Source organism: Mirounga leonina, unplaced genomic scaffold, assembly GCF_011800145.1.
Source record: "Mirounga leonina isolate KUSES-001 unplaced genomic scaffold, KU_Mleo_1.0 Mir_154, whole genome shotgun sequence".
Lineage (NCBI taxonomy): Eukaryota > Metazoa > Chordata > Mammalia > Carnivora > Phocidae > Mirounga > Mirounga leonina.
In genome coordinates, this window is record NW_023270389.1 from 9,167,905 (window position 1) to 9,190,077 (window position 22,173).

Below are 22,173 nucleotides of genomic sequence, written 5' to 3' on the forward strand. Positions count from 1 at the left end.
TCTTGACATCTTCTATATGTCTGACTGTCCACTTACTACTTCCAACTGCCTTCCTAGTATATATTTACACAGGGAAAGGCTCAATCATAAATTGACTTTACTTATATATGACAAAAGTATTTAAAGATCTGCTCAAAGTAATCACTTTCATTCTCTTCTACTAACTTCACAAAAGCAAAAGAAATAATTTTTTCAGGAGAAGATATTCCCATTCTCTCACAAGAAGTATTAAATGCAGCTGCCCCGTATTTTCTGGTTATATGCTCAACACAATATGCGGCTCTAGGCATGCCACTCTGACTATCCTACTGTACAGTCAGACTGTAAGCTACTCCCTCGTAGTGCTAACATACAAACCCAGTATATTCATCTGATATAATCTTTTATTCTCTGTTATTTTCAACTTGAAATTCTAACCAAAAAACAACAACCTTTTAAGAACCAATGAACAAATTCAGTCAAGTTTCAGGATACAAAATCAACATACAAAAATCATTCTATGCATTTCTATACACTAACAACGAGCTATCTGAAAAAGAAATAAAGAAAATTATCCATTTACAATAGCATCAAAAACAATAAAATACCCAGGAATAAATTTAACCAAGGAGGAGAAAGATCTGTACAATGAAACCTCTAAGACAGTGAGGAAATAAGTTGAAAAAGACACAAATAAATGGAAAGATATCTGTGTTCATAAATACGAAGAGTTAATATTGTTAAAATGTCTATTTTACCCAAAGCCATTTATAGATTTAATATAATCTCTATCAAAATTCCAATGGCAATTTTCACAGAAATAGAAAATACAATCCTAAAATTCATATGGAACCACAAAAGACCCTGAGTAGAAAAAACAGTCTTGAGAAAGAACAAAGCTGGAGGTAACACACTTCCTGATTTCTAACTATATTACAAAGCTGTAATAATCAAAACAGTATGGTATTAGCATAAAAACAGATGCACAGACCAATGGAACAGAAGTGAGAGCCCAGAAATCAATCCACTCATATAAGGCCAACTAACATTTGACAAGGGAGCCAAGAATACTCAATGGGGAAAGGACAGTCTTTTCAATAAATGGTTCTGGGAAAACTAGACAGCCACATGCAAAAGAATGATATTGGATCTCTATCTTACAACACTCATAAAAATTAACTCAAAATGAATTAAGGACATAAACATAAGACCTAAAACTGTAAAATTCCTAGAAGAGAACATATCACTAATCATCAGGGAAATATAAATCAGAACCACAATGAGATATCAATTCACTTCTGTAAGAATAGCTATCATTAAAAAGACAAGAGATAACAAATGCTGGCAAGGATGCAGAGAAAAGGGAACCCATATGCACTGCTGGTGGGAATGTAAACTGGTGCAACCACTATGGAACAGAATAGAGGTTCCTCAAAAAATGAAAACTATATGGGGCGCCTGGGTGGCTCAGTCGTTAAGCGTCTGCCTTCGGCTCGGGTCATGGTCCCAGAGTCTGAGCCACTCAGGCACCCCTATGCATGAGACCTTAAGCCAGCCACAGATATGAGGGAAAAAAAAAACTTCGAAGGACTCTTACTTTTAATGAATTAATTTTTCCAGGAGACTTGAAGCTTGTCATAGGAATAGCTAAGTGAAGTGGTGTCTAACCTAATAAAGAAGAGTTGGGGAACGAAGGGGAAAGGTGCAAAAAGAGAGATAGCTTATAGATATTATTAAACCTAGGAAGATTATTTCTCTCAGTGTACTTACTCTCTGGTTCCAGAGGGCAGGACCACTGCTCATGAGCAGAAATACAGGTAGGCATATTTTGGTCCAGTAAAAGGAATTACTTTCAGATGCTAAAAACTACTCAATAAAAGTATATTATCTCAGAAACCCTCAGGCTCCTCATTGTTGGAAATAATTAAATAGAGGGTGGAAAATTATCTGCCAGAGGTACTACTGAAGAGATTTTTGTATTGGGACAGAAGTTATTTGTGAAATGACTTCAGATCTCTTCTAATTCTAAGATGGTAATGTTTCAGCTTTATGGAAATGATCCAGGATGAAAACCCAAAAAGAAATAAATAGCTACAAGCAGGGCCTCCTATTGCTTCTTTGGAAATCTGGAAATTCAAGTCCCTCCCATCTAACCTCAGGCTTTTTTCTTAAAAGCTGCCAGCTGTCAACGAGTTCTAAGATTAAATCGAAGATTAAAAGGTATATTAGAGATGGTGGACTCCACACTACAGTAAACAGATGATCACGTTGACACTCTGAGAAATTAAGTTAAAAATTGAATAATAGAATCAAAATATGTGCTAGACTTCTCATTTCATATGCCAGCTTGTAAAAAACAGAGATATAGTCTTTAACTTTTAGGTGCTCAAAGTCTTAGACCCAATAATAACATATATTTTTAAATGCACAGGCCACAAAGACCAGAACAAAAACATGAATTATAGCCCAGCAATTGTGCTGCTTGGTATCTATCCAAAGGAGCTGAAAACTTATGTGCATACAAAAACCAGCACACAGGTGTTTACAGCAGCTTTATTCATAATTATCAAAACTTGGAAGTAATCCAGATGTAAATGGATAAACTGGTACATCCAGACAATGAAATATTATTTGGTGCTAAAAAGAAACGGGCTATTGGCCATAAAGACATGGAGGAACTTTAAATGGATATTACTAAGTGAAAGAAGCCAATCTGAAAAGGCTGTATGCTGTATGAGTCAAACTATATGACCTTCTGAAAAAGGCAAAACTATGGAGACAGTAAAAAGATCAGTGGCTGCCACAAGTTGGGGTGGTGGGAGAGAAAGGGATGAATAGGTGGAGCAGAGGATTTTTAAGGCAGTTAACCTACTCTGTACGATACTCTAATGGTGGATACATGCCATTATACATTTGTCCAAAGTCACTGAATGTACACCAAGAGGGACCCCTAATGTAAGCTGTGGACTCTGGGTGGTTAGGATGTGTCAGCGCAGGCTCACCAACTGTAACAAGTGCGCCACTCCAGTGGGGGATGTTGCTAGTGGGGGAGGTCATGCATGGGGCGGAGGGTATACAGGAAATCTCTGTACCCTCCTCTCAATTTTCCTGTAAACCTAAAACTGCTCTAAAAAAATAACTTATAAAAAAAATCAATACACTGGGCGCCTGGGTGGCTCAGTCGGTTAAGTGACTGCCTTCGGCTCAGGTCATAATCCCAGGGTCCTGGGATCGAGTCCCACATCAGGCTCCCTGCTCCACAGGGAGCCTGCTTCTCCCTCTCTCACTCCCCCTGCTTGTGTTCCCTCTCTTACTGTGTCTCTCTCTGTCAAATAAATAAATAAAATCTTTAAAAAAAAAAAAATCAATACAGCACTTGAATAAATAGTAAAACACTTACATTACATGAACCTCCACACCATATTGCAAAACAAAACAAGTAAAAAGCTACTGTTGCCAGTGTTCTGAAAAAGAAAGTCGACAAAAAGAAAATAGTATACTGAAGAACAAAGAACAGTCTTCCTTCCTGCCAACAGTAGCCTTCTACAAGAAGCTTGAATATAATGAAGCTTTTTGTAACATTTTCCTCCTGAAGATACTGTATTTGACTTCTTTGACCTCTGTGGCTTAAAGAAAAGGCATCTAATATTTTATCTTGTACTGATGAACTGCATAAATAGGTATTTCAATACTGGTCTAAGGCCTAAAAATGTCATCAACAAGTAGTTGCTTAATAATTATACGGTATATGCTTTTCAGATGTGGCCCTTGACTCAAGAGCTTTAAGCGTGGAAAAATAAAATGGAAATACATAAGACATCGTGGAGCACATGAGAGACTGCTGTTTGGTGCTAGACAGTTCACGCGAGTGACAATGCTATGAAAATTCTGCAGAGAAAACCCATGGGGCCTCTACTGACGAGGGAAGTGCTTTGTCCCCCACATGTTCTTGTATATAGCTTTGAAAACCTCGGTCCTCTAGAAATTTCATAATTATCAAAGCAGCAATACAACTATTATATTCTATTCATTTGGTTCCCATCATTATTAGACTGTCTTTAGTATTTCATTAAGTATTTTACCCTCTTCTGGTTGTTCTTTTTTTTTTTTTTTTAAGATTTTATTTATTTATTTGACAGAGAGAGTGACAGCACAAGCCGGGAGACAGAGGGAGAGGGAGAAGAAGACTCCCTGCTGAGCAGGAAGCCCGATGCTGGGCTCAATCCCAGGACCCTGGGATCATGACCTGAGCCAAAGGCAGATGCTTAACCGACCGAGCCACTCAGGCGCCCCTCTTCTGGTTGTTCTAATTGAATTCAGCTTAGAATGAGAGAGGAGAAGAAGGCAGCAGGGAAGAAAGGCGGGAGGGGAAAATTTGGAAAGAATGAGACCAAGTTATTTGTGCGATCATATGATTATCTATCTAGAAAATCAGAGAACCAAATTAAAACCTACTAGAACCTGGGCGCCTGGGTGGCTCAGATGGTTAAGCGTCTGCCTTCGGCTCAGGTCATGATCTCAGGGTCCTGGGATCGAGTCCCGCATCGGGCTCCCTGCTAGGCAGGGAGCCTGCTTCTCCCTCTGCCTTTCTCTCTCGCTCTCTCATGAATAAAAAAAAAAAAAAAAAAAAATCTTAAAAAATAAATAAATAAATAAAATAAAACCTACTAGAACCTATCAGAGTTCAGCAAGATGGTCAGTTACAGAATAAAATAACAATGTTATTGTAGTAATGAGCTAGAAGATATAAAATACATGCAAGACTTATTTAGAAAGAAACTACAAAAGCACATAAAACAGACTTAGCAGAAACACCACGTTTCTAGATGGGAATATTAAAAATTATAAAGGTGTCTAATACTTCAAAACTAATATATCAATTGAATAAAATCTGAGTCAAAACTTGAATGGGATTATCTTAGGGGAAGCTGATACATGAGTGATTCTTAAAAATTCATGTGAAAGAATGTGTGTCTCAGAAACAGTGAACAGTGCAGTTAGAACACAATAGTTTGGGGTGTCTGGGTGGCTCAGTCGTTAAACGTCTGCCTTCAGCTCAGGTCATGATCCCAGGGTCCTAGGATCGAGCCCTGCATCGGACTCCCTGCTCAGCAGGAAGCCTGCTTCTCCCTCTCCCACTCCCCCTGCCTGTGTTCCCTCTCTCGCTGTGTCTCTCTCTGTCAAATAAATAAATCTTTAAAAAAAAAAAAAAGAACACAATAGTTTGTAGACAGTAAAAAGAAAGAAAGTTTGAAGAACAGGCTGGGGCCAAAGCATGGAGTGGCATGAAAGCCAGGTTAAAAAGTTTGGACTGAAAGCAGCAGTCTGAGTGGCATGATGCCACATAAGGACTTTAGTGTCAGAGACACAGGAGTTATATTCCAGCTCAACGTTTACTAGCTTTGAGACCTTGGGCAAGTTAAGTAACTTGGAATCTCATATTCTCATCAGTAAAATAAAGACTGTAATTCTCATCTTGGAAGGCTGTTAAGATTACAAGGGCAACCTATATAAAGGCCAACAGTGGCCAACACACAGTTACTATTCCATCAGTAGCAGATGTGGTTATTAGACAATGAGTAACATGCTTTTGGGGATGGTTAACTTAATGCTGCAGTGACAGGAGGCACCTGAAGACGGAGAGCAGCTAGGAAGCTACTGGCAAGCCCAAGATTAAGGGGTAATAGCAGAGACGAAAGGCAATGAGCTGAAACTAGGATGAGAGCTGGTGCAGCATGGATGAAGAGGAGAAGGAGGAGGGAAGAAGAGGGGCAGAGAAGGAGGGAGGGAAGGATGGGCAGGTGGATGGATGGCTAGACAGACAGAGAGAGGTAGAATAAACAGGAACTGTTAACATGGAACAGAGGACTGACAATGTTAGAGATAACTCAGTGTCCAGCATTAAATGTGGGACAGGGTAGATACACAAGAACTGTGTGCTGAAAGGAAGAGAGGAAGGGAAGTGATAAAGCTTTCAATTCCAGGTGACTAGAAATGAGCATCACTGAAAGATACACAAGTATCAGGAAGCGCACTGCTTTGGCAGAGAACATGATGGGTTCCAAGTGAGTCTCAAAAATAACGTAAAGAGAAATAAGCCTCTCTGAGGCCCAGGGACAGGCTGTTCTGCAGCCCAAGAAAAAGGCAAAATATAGCTGAGGTAGGGTGTTACTGTTATAAAATTTCTCTCTCTCAAATTTCTCTCTATAATGGATCTTCTACAAATTACAATGACCCCTACATAAAAAAGAACAGTAAATTTTTAACTAATAAATCAGTATTTCCCATATACATGTCTATTCTATTTGAAGGGAATAAGCAGCATGAGGGCTCAGGCTGGGTAATTTTTCTTTTATCTTCCACAGCATGAGGCACAAAAAAAATGGCATGCAGCTTTTCGACCTGAATAAACATTAAAAATAGTTGAAACCTATAAATATTTATGTAGTACACTCACAAAAAATTGAAAACTGGAGGGAGAAAATCAAAGGAAGGCAAATGAAAGTGATTATTGACTCAAAGGAGAAACATAAGAAATATGTTATAATACTTTGCAGTTATGTGATTCTATGACTATAATCAAATATATTAGCTTCACTTAGTAACTAAACCAACTATGGATTCAAATCAAAACTGTACGCCAAGCTCTAGTTTAAACCACAGAAAAGAATGAAAGAACTGGCAATTTCTTCCAAAAAGATAATCTAACATTACCTCCTACTGTAAATAATGACCATAAGCCAAAATGATTCATTTCCATGTTTCACAACTTAGTTTACAAGTCAAGACTTCTCCCTACTTAAGCCTAATGTCAACACTCTCATCATTAAAGAGATATAGTCTTTGAAAATTAGATTTACATTACTAACCTGTCAATAGGATGTGCACAATTTTGCATTATTTTTTCCAAACACTATTGATAGGTTAATACTGAAATAAACACTCTCAATATTTATTGCTGATATTAGCCTGTCTTATTACAAGACTCTGAGCTATCCCAGGCAAAATAAACTATGACCTAAGAGTCAGTAGAAGACGTTTTCATCTGGGTTAAAGCCTTTATTTGTGGGTGCAAGATGCTAGTGCTCTTCCCGTCTCAATCATGGAAGCCCATACAGACACGGGGGCCAGAAACTCAAAGTAGTTTGTAATGCTGAGCCCCCCACATGGAGAGCAGCTGGTCTGGAGAGTCCCCCAGTCCCGTGACAGACTTTATGGGAATGAGAAATAAACTTCTGTTAAGCCACACACACACACACACACACACGAAGACATTTTCATCAACTACATTCAGACTCTCATGGTTTTTGAGAATTTGGTTCCATTGTAATTGGTTCACTAACTAGTGTTTTCCTAAATGAACCACTGACATCTTGGAAATTAGTAATTATAATTTAAAAATTTTTGATTCACGGGGTGCCTGAGTGGCTCAGTCGGTTAAGCATCTGACTCTTGGGACTCTTGATTTTAGCTCAGGTTGTGATCTCAGGGTCCTGGGATTGAGCCCCATGTCGGCTCCATGCTCAGCGGGAAGTCTGCTGGAGATTCTCCCTTTCCCTTTGCCCCTCCCCCTGCTCATGCATGCCATCTTTCTCTCTCAAATAAATAAATCTTTTAAAAAATTTTTTTGATTCACATTTCAAATGGCATCAAATTCTGACCCCAGAATAGTATAGAAACCATGACAGAAGAAACTGGTGTATATTTACAAATATTTTTAAATTTATTCAATAAATATCTATATAAGCCCTAAAACCCTAAGGATATAAAAACTGTCACATGTGAAGACTATAAGGAACTTACAGTCTAGTAGAGGGAGACATAAACATAAGTTCGGTAAAGAAATATATTAGCTTCATTTAGTAATATATTTAGACTAAGGAATAAAATAAAATGCTGAACCTCTAGCAAAGCAGGACTCAAATCTGTCACAAAAATCATACAGTCAAGCTAAGGCCAATCAGAACAGACACAAAGACACAACACTAACCTTAAAATATTATTTAAAACATCAGAAGTAAGAGAAAAGTAAGTAGAAGTTAAGCATCAAATTTAAAAAGTACAGATGAGTACTTAGCCAGCTCTATACTGTCCAGAAAGCAATACTTTACGAAGAATATTTGTGGATTTGAGTTGTTACATGGACACTTAGTAGTTAATTATAAAACCTTTCAAGGGTGTTTGCTTTGCCTGGTAACTCATGGGGATATGTACCCAAGAAATGAAGTACGGCAGGATGGAAAGAGTATTGAGTTTAAAATTATAAGCCAGAAATCATGAGACTTCTAGATACCTTAGGCAAGTTATTTCACCTTCCAAAGGTCCCTTTCAGCCCGAAAGGTCTATAATTTTAGTAATCATTACTTAAAAGGAAATTTTACATTAAAACCATGTGGACACCACCTCTAGTCCCTCACCTAAGTAAAAATAGGCACTCACTTCTTTTCCCCCAACTGCACTTCACACAGGTTTCTACTGTAGCATCCATCAAGGTATTTGTTTATCTAGTTTTTCTTCCCATAAAACTGATTATTACTGAGGACGGGGGCCACACCTTATCTGTTATATTCTAACACTAGCACAATGCCTGGCACAACGTAGGCACTGAACTGGTGTGGAGGGAAGAATGGACTGGAGGAAGGGGGGAGGGGCAGGGAGAGGGAGAGACAGACAGAAATGAAGCAGGGGAGGAAGAGTAGGAGGAAAGGAAGGAAAAGAGGGAGAGAGGGAAATTCTCATTCTGTGGGATGATTCATGTGGGCCTTGAAAAGTAATAAATGACTGCTTGTCATCTTTGGATATTTTCCCAGTTTCTGTCAAAAGCAGTTCCACAATTACTCAGGCCTGCTATCTGCCAGTTTAGACAACAGTAACTTACTTTATCATTGTTAAGACTCTATTTTAAGAGTCAAACATCTCTATATGACTACCTTCGTTTTGAACCAGTATGCTAGTAAGTAACTTAAAAACACAGAAGACATATTGAATTCTTTTTAGAGGCCCCATCATACCTGGGTCTTTACCTTGTACATAAAAGATCCTTGATATTAAAGAGGGTGGGAAAGATACTATATAATTGTATTCTCTCAAAACTCCTTGATTTTGGAAACTGGATTGAAGTTATATAAGAGAATGTCCATGTTCTTAGGAAATATACATTTTAGTAGTTATGGGAGCTCCTGAGTGGCTCAGTTGGTTAAGCATCTGCCTTTGGTTCAGGTCACGATCCCAGGGTTCTGGGATCGAGCCCCGCATTGGGCTCCCTGCTCAGCACGAAGTCTGCTTCCCCTCTGCCTCTGCTTGTGCTCTCTGTCAAATTAATAAATGAAATCTTAAAAAAAAAAATTTAGTAGTTATGGATTAAGGGGCATGAACCCCATAACATACTCTTGCATAATTAAGAAAAATACATAAATAATACATGTATGAATGAATACACAGATGATATGGAGAGATAGAAAAAGAAAGAAAACGGAGCAAAATGTTAACAATTGTGAATCTGGATAATGGATATATTATTTTTGTAAACTTTCTGTAAATCTGAAGTATCAAAATAAAATATTACCAAAAAAGTTAATTGCTGGGGCGCCTGGGTGGCTCAGTCGGTTACGCGTCTGCCTTCGGCTCAGGTCATCATCCCAGGGTCCTGGGATGGAGTCCCACATTGGGCTCCCTTCTCAGTGGGGAGCCTGTTTCTCTCTCTCCCTCTGTCCCCTGCTTGTGCTTGCTCTCTCTCTCTAGTGCTCTCTCTCTCTCTCTCTCTCTCAAATAAATAAAATCTTAAAAAAAAAAGTTAATTGGGGCACCTGGGTGGCACAGTCATTAAGCGTCTGCCTTCGGCTCAGGTCATGATTGAGCCCCGCATCGGGGGGTCCTGTGATCGATCCCCACATCAGGCTCCCTGCTCCGCAGGAAGCCTGCTTCTCCCTCTCCCACTCCCCCTGCTTGTGTTCCTGCTCTCGCTATCTCTGTCAAATAAATAAAAATCTTTAAAAACAAAAAAAAGGTTAATTGATCATAAGCACACACACATATAGAACAATAGTTAGGTAAAACCATATTACTAAAGGATACTCACATGGAATTGAACATTCCCATTAGGGCAGTAAAACAAAAGCCAATTGCAAACATGGATTTCATTCGGACCTATAAAGAGACCAACAAATGGTCATTTCACGCTAAAGAAAACCACTACTAAGGCACACCCAAAAATTCCGGTTTCATGTCATGTTTAAAAGACACTCCCCATAGCAACAAGCTGTTTATTGACTAACCCACCCTCCACCTCCAAGCCCTTCTCCTTGCCCCCTTCTGATGAATAGTACTGGGTGGCCATGTGACCCAGTTCTGGCCAGTGAGTTACAAGTACTGAACGGGACTTTTAAAAGGGACAAAGCTGGCCAGTATCTCTTTAGGCCTTTTGTCCATTCTTCTTGCCTGGAATGAAGAACATAATGCCTGAAGATAAAGGATAAAGTGCCATCAAACAACCAAACAACCATAATCTAATGGCTAACCTAAGTCCTTAATAACATTACTGAGCTGCTACAGCAGGTTAGGACTACCAACCTCTGGACTTCTTGAACAAGTAAGAAAAATCTTTATCTGTTTAAGTCATTGCTGGTTAGGTATTCTGTTACTTGCAGCTAACTTCTTACTTAATTACATTAAGTGGTAAAAGTATAAATAAACAAAAGATCATATAGATGTAAGATTAACAATCATTATCTCTGGATGACAGTTCTTTTTTTTTTTTAAGATTTTATTTTTAAGTAATTTCTACACCCAACGTGGGGCTCAAACTCACGACCCTAAGATCAAGAGTTGCATGCTCTTCTGACTGAGCTAACCTGGGGCCCCTGGATGACAGGTTTATCAGCAATTTTTCTCTCTTCTTTCTGTAGTTTCCAAATTTGGTCTTATAAACACTTAATAACTATGTCAACAGAAAAGCTATTTTCAAAAAGATGCCCTTCTAAATTACAGCTTTACTCAGTAAAATTGCAAGAAACAGAAGATGATATAGCAAAGGTCTCTCTGAAAGCAAAGACAACTGTTGCACAGTTCAGATGTCCTGTGTTAAACATACAGAAATTAAATAGAAAAATTAGTCAAGCTACATAATTAGCCTACCTATGCCTTAGAAAAACTCTTGAACAAGCTCTACTCTTTAAAAATGATGAGTAAATGGGTAATAAAATCATTTTTCTTTACACTTTATGGTATGCCTGACATGCAGAACAAAAAGCCTCTTAAAGAACAAAGGCAACAATAAAGGCCATCTATAAAGCTCCAACTCAGATGCCGGCATGACACAGGTCACCAGAAAACCAAAGATTCAGCAATGACATCAGAAAAAAAGAAACAGAAGGGCGCAGCTAATCAAGAACTGTGTGAAAGGGACAAATTATGACCTCCGAGATAGCCCAAAAGAGCTTCTCTTATTACTGAAGTGACATTTAAGCCCAGAAGCATATTTTCAGTTCCATCTGGTCCAGGAACACCCATGACATGATTGGGTGAATTTCTGAAAAGGTAAGTATGTATTTAATGCAAATCAGAGTCTTATGCTATAAAACATTTTGTGGTTTACCATAATATTATACTTCAGACTCATACCATGGATAGGTCTCTGTTGTTATTTTTCAGTTTCTCTTCTTGCCTCTCTGAAAAGAATTAACAAACTGGTTAATATACACAATGCTGAGCACAAAGCAGATGTTAAACTGTCACTGACTGGTGACTATAAAAGCATTTGTGTCTCAGTATCACTTAATAATAAGATGAGCTGAATACCTGTGATATTGTATACTTTATATTAGCAGAAAATTTGAATGCAGCAGAGCACCAAAATATTTCAATTTAAATAAAAATCTTTAAAGATTAATTAAAAATTACCTCTGGTATTGTCTTAACTCTGTACATTAAGATATACTTTTATACTACTCTGATGGAAAGTGTAAACATAAGGATTATACTTAGGTTTCAAATATGAGTTACTCATCTCTTATGGTTTTCCCCCTCTTTCAGTTTCTTAAGAGAGCAGAGTCTAAAAGTAAAAGCCAATCAAGACAAATTTAAAATTCAGGTTCTGGGGCACCTGGGTGGCTCAGTCGTTAAGCGTCTGCCTTCGGCTCAGGTCATGATCCCAGGGTCCTGGGATCAAGCCCCGCAATGGGCTCCCTGCTCCACGGGAGGCCTGCTTCTCCCTCTCCCACCCCCCTGCTTGTGTTCCCTCTCTCACTGTGTCTCTCTCTGTCAAATACATAAATAAAATCTTTTAAAATATAAATAAAAATAAAATTCAGGTTCTTTCATATTACAGACTAATTACTCTAAAAATAAGCATAGTTTTCTAGGTGAGTCACTTAGAAAGCTAGAAAATTTCACATATATTTTAAGTACGTTGTTATATACACACAACCCAAACTGCTTAACGAAGTCTCATGCCCTTATTTGCTGTATTCCATTAATATAAGGGATTTCATTGTTTCCAGGAAGAAACTGAGGCCCCGTGAAGGGGAAGTGACTTGGTAGAGACCCTGTGAGCATCCTGTGGCAAAGCCAGGACTAGAATCCAAGTTTCCCAACTCCCAAGCCAATAATCTCTATGTACACTATGCTACTGCTCTCTTTGATCATGTATTATCACCAGGATTAATTTATTCAACAAATACTTACTGATTATCTACTACATGCCAGGCACTTTTCTGAGTACTGGGGATACATGAATGAACAAAACACACAAAAATCCCCACCCTCATAGGAAGATTACAAAATAAAAATATAATATCCTCTAAAATAAAAAAATATACCATTAGAATGAACTGGTGTGAGGGCAAGTAAATTTGAGCAGGTGAAGGAAAGGAGGAACAGAAAGAGGCCTACAGGAAGGCTGGCTTGCAGACCGAACTATAGTTTCTAAATAGTACATAGCGGGATGAAGACATGATCCCTTGCCCTGAACTGCTCCTATCCAGTTTGTTCTCCCTGGAAGGGAAAGATATGGGCAGGAGAGAGCGGGATGCTGGAGATTTGTGGAACAAAATGAACAAAAAGGAATGGAGCTAAGGTCTACCTTGGGGGCGGGAGCTGCTTTGCTATCTGGGCAGTCCTCTTAGAATGTAATGTAACAAGTCGTTTTTAAATTGGGGGGTTGAGGATTGGGGTATGAGATGATGAGAAGGTAAACAGGGATAAAATAACTGGAGAGGGAAGGGACTACCACTACAAAATAAAAAGAAAGGTACAGGAGATCACCTATGCTAGAAGCCATGGCATATCCCTGACTCCCTCATCCAATCAAACACCACATCCTATTAATTATGCCTCATAAATATTTTTTAAAGATGTATTTATTTGAGAGAGAGCGAGAGCATGCACACTTGGGGGGGGGGACAGGGGGAGGAGGAGAGGGAGAGGGAATCTCAAGCAGACTCCCTGCTGAGCAGGGAGCCTGAGGTGGGGCTCAATCCTGGGACTCAGAGATCATACCCTGAGCCAAAACCAAGAGTCACTTAACCGACTGAGCCCCTCAGGCACCCCACATACCTCATAAATATTTATGAAACCCTCCCCTCCTCACTACCATGTCCTTAGGATTTCTAACCCTGTATTACTTCAAGTCTCCTAGCATCTCACTGCCTTCAAACTTGCTCCCTCAAATTCATCTCCCACATAGCTGCCTGTCAGATCTACCTAAAATGTAAAAGTGACCAAAATTATGATACTCCCCGGCTTAAAATTCTGGCATGGCCTTTCATCCCTATAAGGTCATGTTCCAGTATCACCTGCAAGTCTGATGTCTGTCCTTGCAGCCTCATTTCCAATCCCTTATATGAACTGTTATGTTCCTGCAACACCAAACAAATGTAAGCTGCTCTCTATGTGAAGCTTTTCTCTAGATCCAGTGTCTTTGTTCATGAAGTCCTTTCTACTTGGGTGACCAACTGTGCCAGTTTTCTCAGGATTGTTCCAGTTTTAGCTCTAAAAACCACACATCCCAAGAAACTCCTCAGTCTCGACCAACTGGGATTTCTACCTAGAATGTTTTATTCTGTCCCTATCCAACCCCTTCCTGGCTAGCTAGTACTCAACTTTTAAGCCTCAGCTCTCTGTCGCCTCCTTTTCAATAATGTTCTATAGAGCTTTCTATAATTACGAAGATATTCTGTATCTGTGCTGTCAATAAAGTAGTCACTAATTACATGTGGCTCCTGAGCAAATAAAATGTGGCCAGTGTGATTGAGGAACTAAAATTTTAACTTCATTTAACTTTAATTAATTAATTTATTTATTTTTAAAGATTTTTATTTATTTGAGAGAGAGAGAATGAAGAGAAAGAGCATGAGAGGGAGGAGGGTCAGAGGGAGAAGCAGACTCCCCGCCGAGCAGGGAGCCCAATGCGGGGCTCGATCCAGGGACTCCAGGATCATGACCTGAGCCGAATGCAGTCACTTAACCAACTGAGCCACCCAAGCACCCTAACTTTGATTAATTTAAAAAGCCAAATGTAGCTAACGACTGCTGTACTAGACACTGGATTAGAAGTCCTTTCTTTATGCTTCCAGAATATTTCATGCACATCTTTATCATTATGCTCACTGAGTTTGTACATTCTCTTATAATGATCTATTTATATACCCATCAACCCAACTAGATGGCAGGTTCCTGGAGAACAAGGAATCTCTATGCCTTCTTCATCTCTGTATCCTCAGTAACTGTCATGTAGTTAGCTGCTCAACATTGTAGTATGTGCTCAATATTGTTTCATGAATGATTCAGCAATATAAGAAAACCTGATCTGAAGATACAGCATACCAAAAATCCTTTTCTAAGGAAAGTAGTCCTTTTCTGGGGGGAGGGTAAGTCCTTTATGATGAAGCTAATAGCTTGAATAGACAGAAAAAGCACAAAGAGCCTAAAAGTTGACAGCAAACTGAGGTGACATAGTTTTCTGAAGCTAAGTCCACACAGAAACAATGACCGTAAATAGACAGTGTGTGTACACAGCTTAATAATACAGCAGCACAGGGCGCCTGGGTGGCTCAGTCATTAAGCGTCTGCCTTCGGCTCAGGTCATGATCCCGGGGTCCTGGGATCGAGCCCCGCATCGGGCTCCCTGCTCGGCGGGAAGCCTACTCTCCCTCTCCCTCTGCTTGTGTTCCTGCTCTCTCTGTCTCTGTCAAATAAATAAATAAAATCTTTTTAAAAAATAGTAATAACACAGCAGCACAGGATTATGCTATTGTTACTAAATACTTACCATACAGAAAGTTGTTTTAGTTGGTTTCAAATAATTCAAAAATAAGTTAATATTCACTTGGTTTTGGAGGTGAAAGATACAAATATGTTCAATGTTTGCTCTCCCTCCCACCTATCTCTGGTAAATTCATGGCACAGCACTATCAACTGCACAAGATTTAGCTGGATGGGATAGCAGCAGCAGCTAAGACTAATTCTCAGCACAGGGATTTTATTCATGGACAACTAACAGCTGATTATGTCTGGGGCTACCTTATATACCCTCGTGACTCAACTCTTCACTAGGGACCATTCCCGACAGACTTGAACAAAAAAGATAGTATATAAAAAGATAAAGTTGATTTTTAAAAGCATGCCTCTGTAGAGAAAAGAGACAAAAAGAAGAAACGGAATAAAAAAACAACAAACTAAACAAATATATTTAACAGGAAAACATTATACATGCAAAATTTCATCCAAAATGAACCTATCTGTTTGTGGGTAGGAAATGCTAAGATGCCTCAAGAAGCACAAACATTATAAAAACAAAGAAGTTAATATTCAAATGTCCAGGACAATGTAACAGTCTTCAGAAATCCAAAAATGCCCATTTGGGAAAGAGCAAATCTGATCTAATAGAAATGTTACCAGGAGGGAAACAATTTTAGGTACTCCCCAAGTTATGAACAATAAACTTCTAAATATCCCCATTAAGCCATATTTAGCTTTATATACCTCCCCTTCTTCCACTAAACCCCCAAAACTGATGATACCTTTAAATGGTGGCTAGGGAAATAAATACCTGATCTAAAGTCCATTTTCATTTTTCTCCACTCCCAACTCTGTTAATTGCATCTCACATGCTCATATTCATATTCTCTCTCTCCCCACACATGTTCTTTTAATGGCTCTTTTTTTTTTTTCTTTCAACTCTTAGAAAATCATGAAACTCTTTCTCTCTCTCTTTTCTATTATGACTACCAAACCTTGACTCTCATAACTGCTGGGCAAAAAGATTTGTTATTCATTCTCATTATTTTAAAATATAAGATTCAAGGGCGCCTGGGTGGCTCAGTCGTTAAGCGTCTGCCTTAGGCTCAGGTCATGATCCCAGGGTCCTGGGATCGAGCCCCGCATTGGGCTCCTTGCTCTGCGGGAAGCCTGCTTCTCCCTCTCCCACTCCCCCTGCTTGTGTTCCCTCTCTAGCTGTCTCTCTCTGTAAAATAAATAAATAAAATCTTTAAAAAATATATATATATATAGAAGATTCAAGTTTTGCAAGGATATTCTATTAGACACAATGAGAAGTGAAGAGTTTAAGTCCTTTTAAAGTACTTAAAACAACCTTTTATTTTTAAAGTTTGTAGCTCTTATATCCTGATTAAAATCTACTTTTCTGGGGCGCCTAGGTGGCTCAGTCAGTTAAGCTCAGGTCATGATCCCAGGGTTCTGGGATCTAGCCCCACATAGGAGCCTGCTTCTCCCTTTCCCTCCACTTCCGCTTCCCCTGCTTGTGCTCTCTCTCTGTTGAATGAATAAATGAATGAATGAATCTACTTTTCTTTAAGCCTCAATGGTTTAAATGAATTTTAAAATGTTATTTCACATTCAATTTTGCTTTTAGTTGCCAATATTACCAGAACAAAAACAAAAACAAAAGCAGTTATTCCTAAGAATAAATAAAGTTTTTATGTTCCATTCTGGGTTAGATAAGTTTATGAAGACTGGCCTGTCAATACAACCATGTAATACATGGTTTATATAAAAATAACCCAAGTTCTAATAAACCATTTTGAAAAAAATACCTTTTTTTAAGAGGTATTCAAATTAAGTCTCAATTTTAATAAGACCCTCTACACACATTTGCTACTGAAAACTGAAATAGCACATCAAAAAAATTTTATTACAATTCAATTGCTGAAAACCAGAAAATCTAGTGTAAGCACCCTGCTCTTATTATGCTCTAACCAAACCACCCAATGCTTTCTGCGTATTCCTTCTACACAAGTTACTTGGCTTCCAATTTTTTTTTTTTTAAGATTTTTATTTATTTACTTGAGAGAGAGAATGAGACAGAGAGAGAGAGCATGAGATGGGGGAGGATCAGAGGGAGAAGCAGACTCCCTGCTGAGCAGGGAGCCTGATGCGGGACTCGATCCCGGGACTTCAGGATCACGACCCGAGCCGAAGGCAGTCGCCCAACCAACTGAGCCACCCAGGCGCCCCACTTGGCTTCCAATTTTTGATGTTAGGTTTTATCTTAATGACTTTAGGCCTCTCAAACACACAAGCAACACTCAAAACCTATTAGTACTGCCTTAGGTCAAATCAGAAAGTAGAAGTATACTGAAGTCATTTAAATGCAAACTATAGGATTCCTCACAAATTACTGGTATCAAGATAGAAAAGATACACAAAAGCCAGACCTTATATCATAGATTATCAAAATATTATACAGTTTGCCCTAACATAGAGCAGCTTTCCCAAGATGCCGCAAAATGATCCTAAAATTACTACCAAGAAGAAACAGTACAAGAATAAAGTTTATGTTTATATTGGCTCCATGTCATATAATTATTGTCCATGCTGGTATCCTCAGAAAGATCTTTATGATACAGGCAATAATGACAGCTACATCTAAATCTTTCCACTCTTGATTCACCCTCAATTTCCTTCTGCTGTACATCTTTTTGAAGCTTGGACAGCTGGCTGAAGTAGCGCTGGTATTGAATCAATCATATCGTCCTTTCCATCCTTTCTTTCCGAGCAGTTAACAAAGTCCTTACTGGGCGCCTGGGTGGCTTAGTTGGTTAAGCGACTGCCTTCGGCTCAGGTCATGATCCTGGAGTCCCGGGATCGAGTCCCGCATCGGGCTCCCTGCTCGGCAGGGAGTCTGCTTCTCCCTCTGACCCTCCTCCCTCTCATGCTCTCTGTCTCTCATTCTCTCTGTCTCAAATAAATAAATAAAATCTTTTAAAAAAAAACAAAGTCCTTACTCCATCCCTCCTGCTGCTGAGGATGCGGTCAAAGAGCCCCTGTGCTTTCTTCTCTTTGTCCTGCTGTTAGGATGTATATTCTGGTAGAGGGGAAGGGAGTTTGATACTAGGGTCAAGAATCAATTTACTAAGGTTCTTTATTAATACTTCAGAGGTAATTTGAGAGGCAGCTGAGCCTTCCTGGGAATTCTCTTCACTGGGCATCTGAGATGATCCCAGGGCCCAGGCTGGGTAAAGCTGCTTTGGCAAATCCACTGAAAGCCTAGTCACAGACCAAAGCTCCTCCAAGATCTTTGGGTTCCAGTGGGAGGTGATGTTCAAGACTCAATTTGCTACGAAGTAGCCTGGAAAGAACTTTATAGCCCAGAAAGAGTGAGAAAAACCCAAACTCCCAACAAAGCGTGGTATGGCAAGAGAAAGAACAAAACCAAAAAAATAATTTTTTTTAAAAGAAGCTGCTTTCCTACTGGGTATTTACCCCAAAGACACAAATGTAGTGATCCGAAGGGGTACGTGCACCCTGATGTTTATAGCAGCAATGTCCACAATAGCCAAACTATGAAAAGAGCCAAGATGTCCATCAACAGATGAATGGATAAAGAAGATGTGGTATATATATGCAATGGAATATTATGCAGCCATCAAAAAACCCCGAAATCTTGCCATTTGCAACAACATGGATGGAACTGGAGGGTATTATGCTAAGCGAAATAAGTCAATCAGAGAAAGACAACGATCATATGATCTCACTGATAAGGAATCTGAGAAACAAGACACAGGATCATAGGGGAAGAGAGGAAAAAATGAAAAAAGATGAAACCAGAGAGGGAGACAAACCATAAGAGACTCTTAATCTCAGGAAACAAACTGAGGTTTGCTAGAGTGGTGGGGGGCGGGAGGGATGGGGTGGCTGGGTGATGGACATTGGGGAGGGTATGTGCTATGGTGAGCGCTGTGAATTGTGTAAGACTGATGAATCACTGACCTGTACCTCTGAAACAAATAATACATTATATGTTAAAAAAAAAAGAGAAGAAGATAGTAGGAAGGGAAAAATGAAGGGGGAGGAAATCAGAGAGGGGAGACGAACCATGAGAGACTATGGACTCTGAGAAACAAACTGAGGGTTTTAGAGGGGAGGGGGGTGGGGGGATGGGTTAGCCCAGTGGTGGGTATTAAGGAGGGAGTGTATTGCATGGAGCACTGGGTGTTATACGCAAAGAATGAATCATGGAACACTACATCAAAAACTAATGATGTAATGTATGGTGACTACCATAACATAATAAAATAAAATTGAAAAAAAAGTATTACAGAATTCGTGACATTATCAATAGCTGATAAACATACAACTGCTATTATGTAAAAAAGAAGCTGCTTTCCCCTTAAAAAGAAATTGTTTCCCCAGGGGAATAATTCCTAAAAACATCACATTAGCAGGTAAAATAAATGCAAGCAATTTATTTTGAAATGATAATGTAAATTGTTTATTAGCAGGAACCTTAGGATTTAGTACAGGGGAAAATCATGCCTCAATCCCTCCATCTGATAGGAATTCTATACACCCTCCTACTACTGAATTTTGGGAATACAACCTCTAAGAAAGTTGAGGAAACTTCATGGAGAGAAGAAACTAGAAATATGAAGAAGCTACATTTATGTTTTAGAATGACTTGTTATCCCAGATGACAGGCAAAAGGAAAAATTTAAATTCTAAAAGGAAATACTCTAATTAAAAGGAAGCTATATTTCTTGTAGCTATGGGAATCAACTAGTACCAATGATGACATCTATTCTGACCACAGAATGAACAGACATTAAGCCAATCTATTATACATTTTTACTTGACAGGATTAGGTTGTGTACAACAAGGTAACATTATTTAAGAAAGGAACACTTCATCATTTACCTTAGTCAATAACCAGTGTCTTTTCTGTCAAGGAATGGAAATCAATAGAGGAGGCAACTGGGTGGTCAGATCCAACCAACAGTTTGGGAGATGGAGAACATTTTCAAATGAGGAAGAGATGATCAAAATAGCAGGTGCCAGTCTATAGATTAAAAGAATTAGGTATCCCATGGCAGTCCTACATTCTGAGTTGTCTTGAATGGAAAACCAATTAATAAAATCTTGAAATTTCATGTAGATTTGGTAATGGAGAGGAAACAAAATTTAAACTAAATGCCTGAGGCAGTCTTCTTTTATGGAAAATCCAAATAGTATAGATAAAGGCCTAGAATGAATATATAAATTCAGGACCCAAAATAAATTAAATTTCAAAAATTTCCTCCCATATCTCCAAGTCACTAAGAAAAGAGCTATCCACCCCAACTCACTTAAGCTTCGGAATGCCTGCCCTCCCTTCCCCAGCCATCTTCTGAGGATCTGCCTCCTACCATAGTCTTTGTCAAGGGTCAGTCAGCCTTTCAAAGATTCCTATCACCCCTGCCCTGCCACTACTGACCTAAAAGGCAGCCAATCCATATGCCTTCTCATGACCTATGGTGTAAAGAGATGAGCTGAGCCAACCAGATTCCTTCTCTCAGAAATTTAAACCAGAAAATCTTGGAATAGTAAATCAACTGTGGGAGCAGAAACAGAAAAATTACAATATAGCACTGGCTCTCAAACTTTAGTTTGTCTAAGAATATCTGGGAAGCTTGTTAAAATAGCAGACTCCTGGGTCCCACATCCAGAGATTCTGATTCAGTAGTCTGGGAGGAAGACTCAGAACCTTTCACTCTTAATATCTCAAGCAACACTGGGGCGCCTGGGTGGCTCAGTTGGTTGAGCGACTGCCTTCGGCTCGGGTCATGATCCCTGAGTCCTGGGATCGAGTCCCGCATCGGGCTCCCAGCTCGGCGGGAAGTCTGCTTCTCCCTCTGACCCTCCCCCCTCTCATGTGCTTTCTCTCTCTCACTCTCTCAAATAAATAAATAAAATCTTAAAAAAAAAAATATATCTCAAGCAACACTGATGTCGGGGGTCTACAGAGCACTTATGAGTAATACTGATACAGGAAGAACCCTAGGACACAAGCCAAAGTTAGGTGTAGGCAAAACCTAAATGCTAGAAAAACACTATAGAGAAAATGGGGGAAGTTGAACAACAAAAAGAGAGAGAAGTATATATTAATAGTGCAGCCTCAGGGGCGCCTGGGTGGCTCAGTTGGTTAAGCATCTGATTCTTGATTTCAGCTCAGGTCATGATCTCAGGGTTGTGAGATTGAACTCCACATCAGGCTCCATGCTAGGCGTGAAGACTGCTTTAAGATTCTCTCTCCCTCTGCCCCTCCATCACCTCTCCCCCTCTCTAAAAAAATAATTAATTAATAGTGCAGCCTTAAAGATATTGGAGTCCACTGTCTCACTTCATCTCAGGACTTGCTCTGCCTACCAGACTGGCTTTAACACAGTTCCTGCCTTCCTGTAACCAGTTACTTCAGTGTTTCCTGAGTTTTGGATCCCATATATTCTGAAAATAAATCCCTCGTTACTTGAGGTAACTTGTATGTAGCCAAAGAGCTAAATAAAATCCATATATCTAAGTAAATTTGTTACCCTTCTGTGAGAGGGAAATGTAGAACAGCCAAAACATCTGCACCTGAAATTAAGAATGGGGAACCCAGGGGTGCCTGGGTGGTTCAGTCAGTTAAGTGCTGTATCAGCCTCCCTGCTCAGTGGGGAACCTGCTTCTCCCTCTATCTCTGCCCCTCCCTGCCACGCTCGCTCTCTCAGATAAAAATAGATAAAATCTTAAAAAAAAAAAAAAGAATGGGGAACCTAAGGGGCACCCTGGTGGCTCAGTTGGTTAAGCGTCTGACTCGATTTCAGCTCGGATCATGATGTCAGGGTCCTGAGATCGAGCCCCACGATGACAGGTTCTGTGCTCAGTGGGGAGTCTGCTTGAGATTCTCTCTCTCTCTCTCCCTCTGCCCCTCCCCCCGTGCGCGCA

At 39.5% G+C, this 22,173-nt stretch overlaps 1 protein-coding gene across 1 annotated transcript in view; it reads right to left on the reverse strand.

Annotated features, from left to right (window-relative positions):
* The window catches only part of TMCO1 (transmembrane and coiled-coil domains 1), a 57,849-nt gene that overhangs the window by 25,568 nt on the left and 10,108 nt on the right, over positions 1–22,173 (reverse strand). Inside the window, exons 4-5 of the mRNA XM_035010068.1 lie at positions 11,599–11,645; positions 10,058–10,125 (exon numbers count right to left, since the gene is read on the reverse strand). Coding sequence (XP_034865959.1) covers positions 10,058–10,125; positions 11,599–11,645 — 115 coding nt within the window. The remainder of the gene's footprint in view (positions 1–10,057; positions 10,126–11,598; positions 11,646–22,173) is intronic.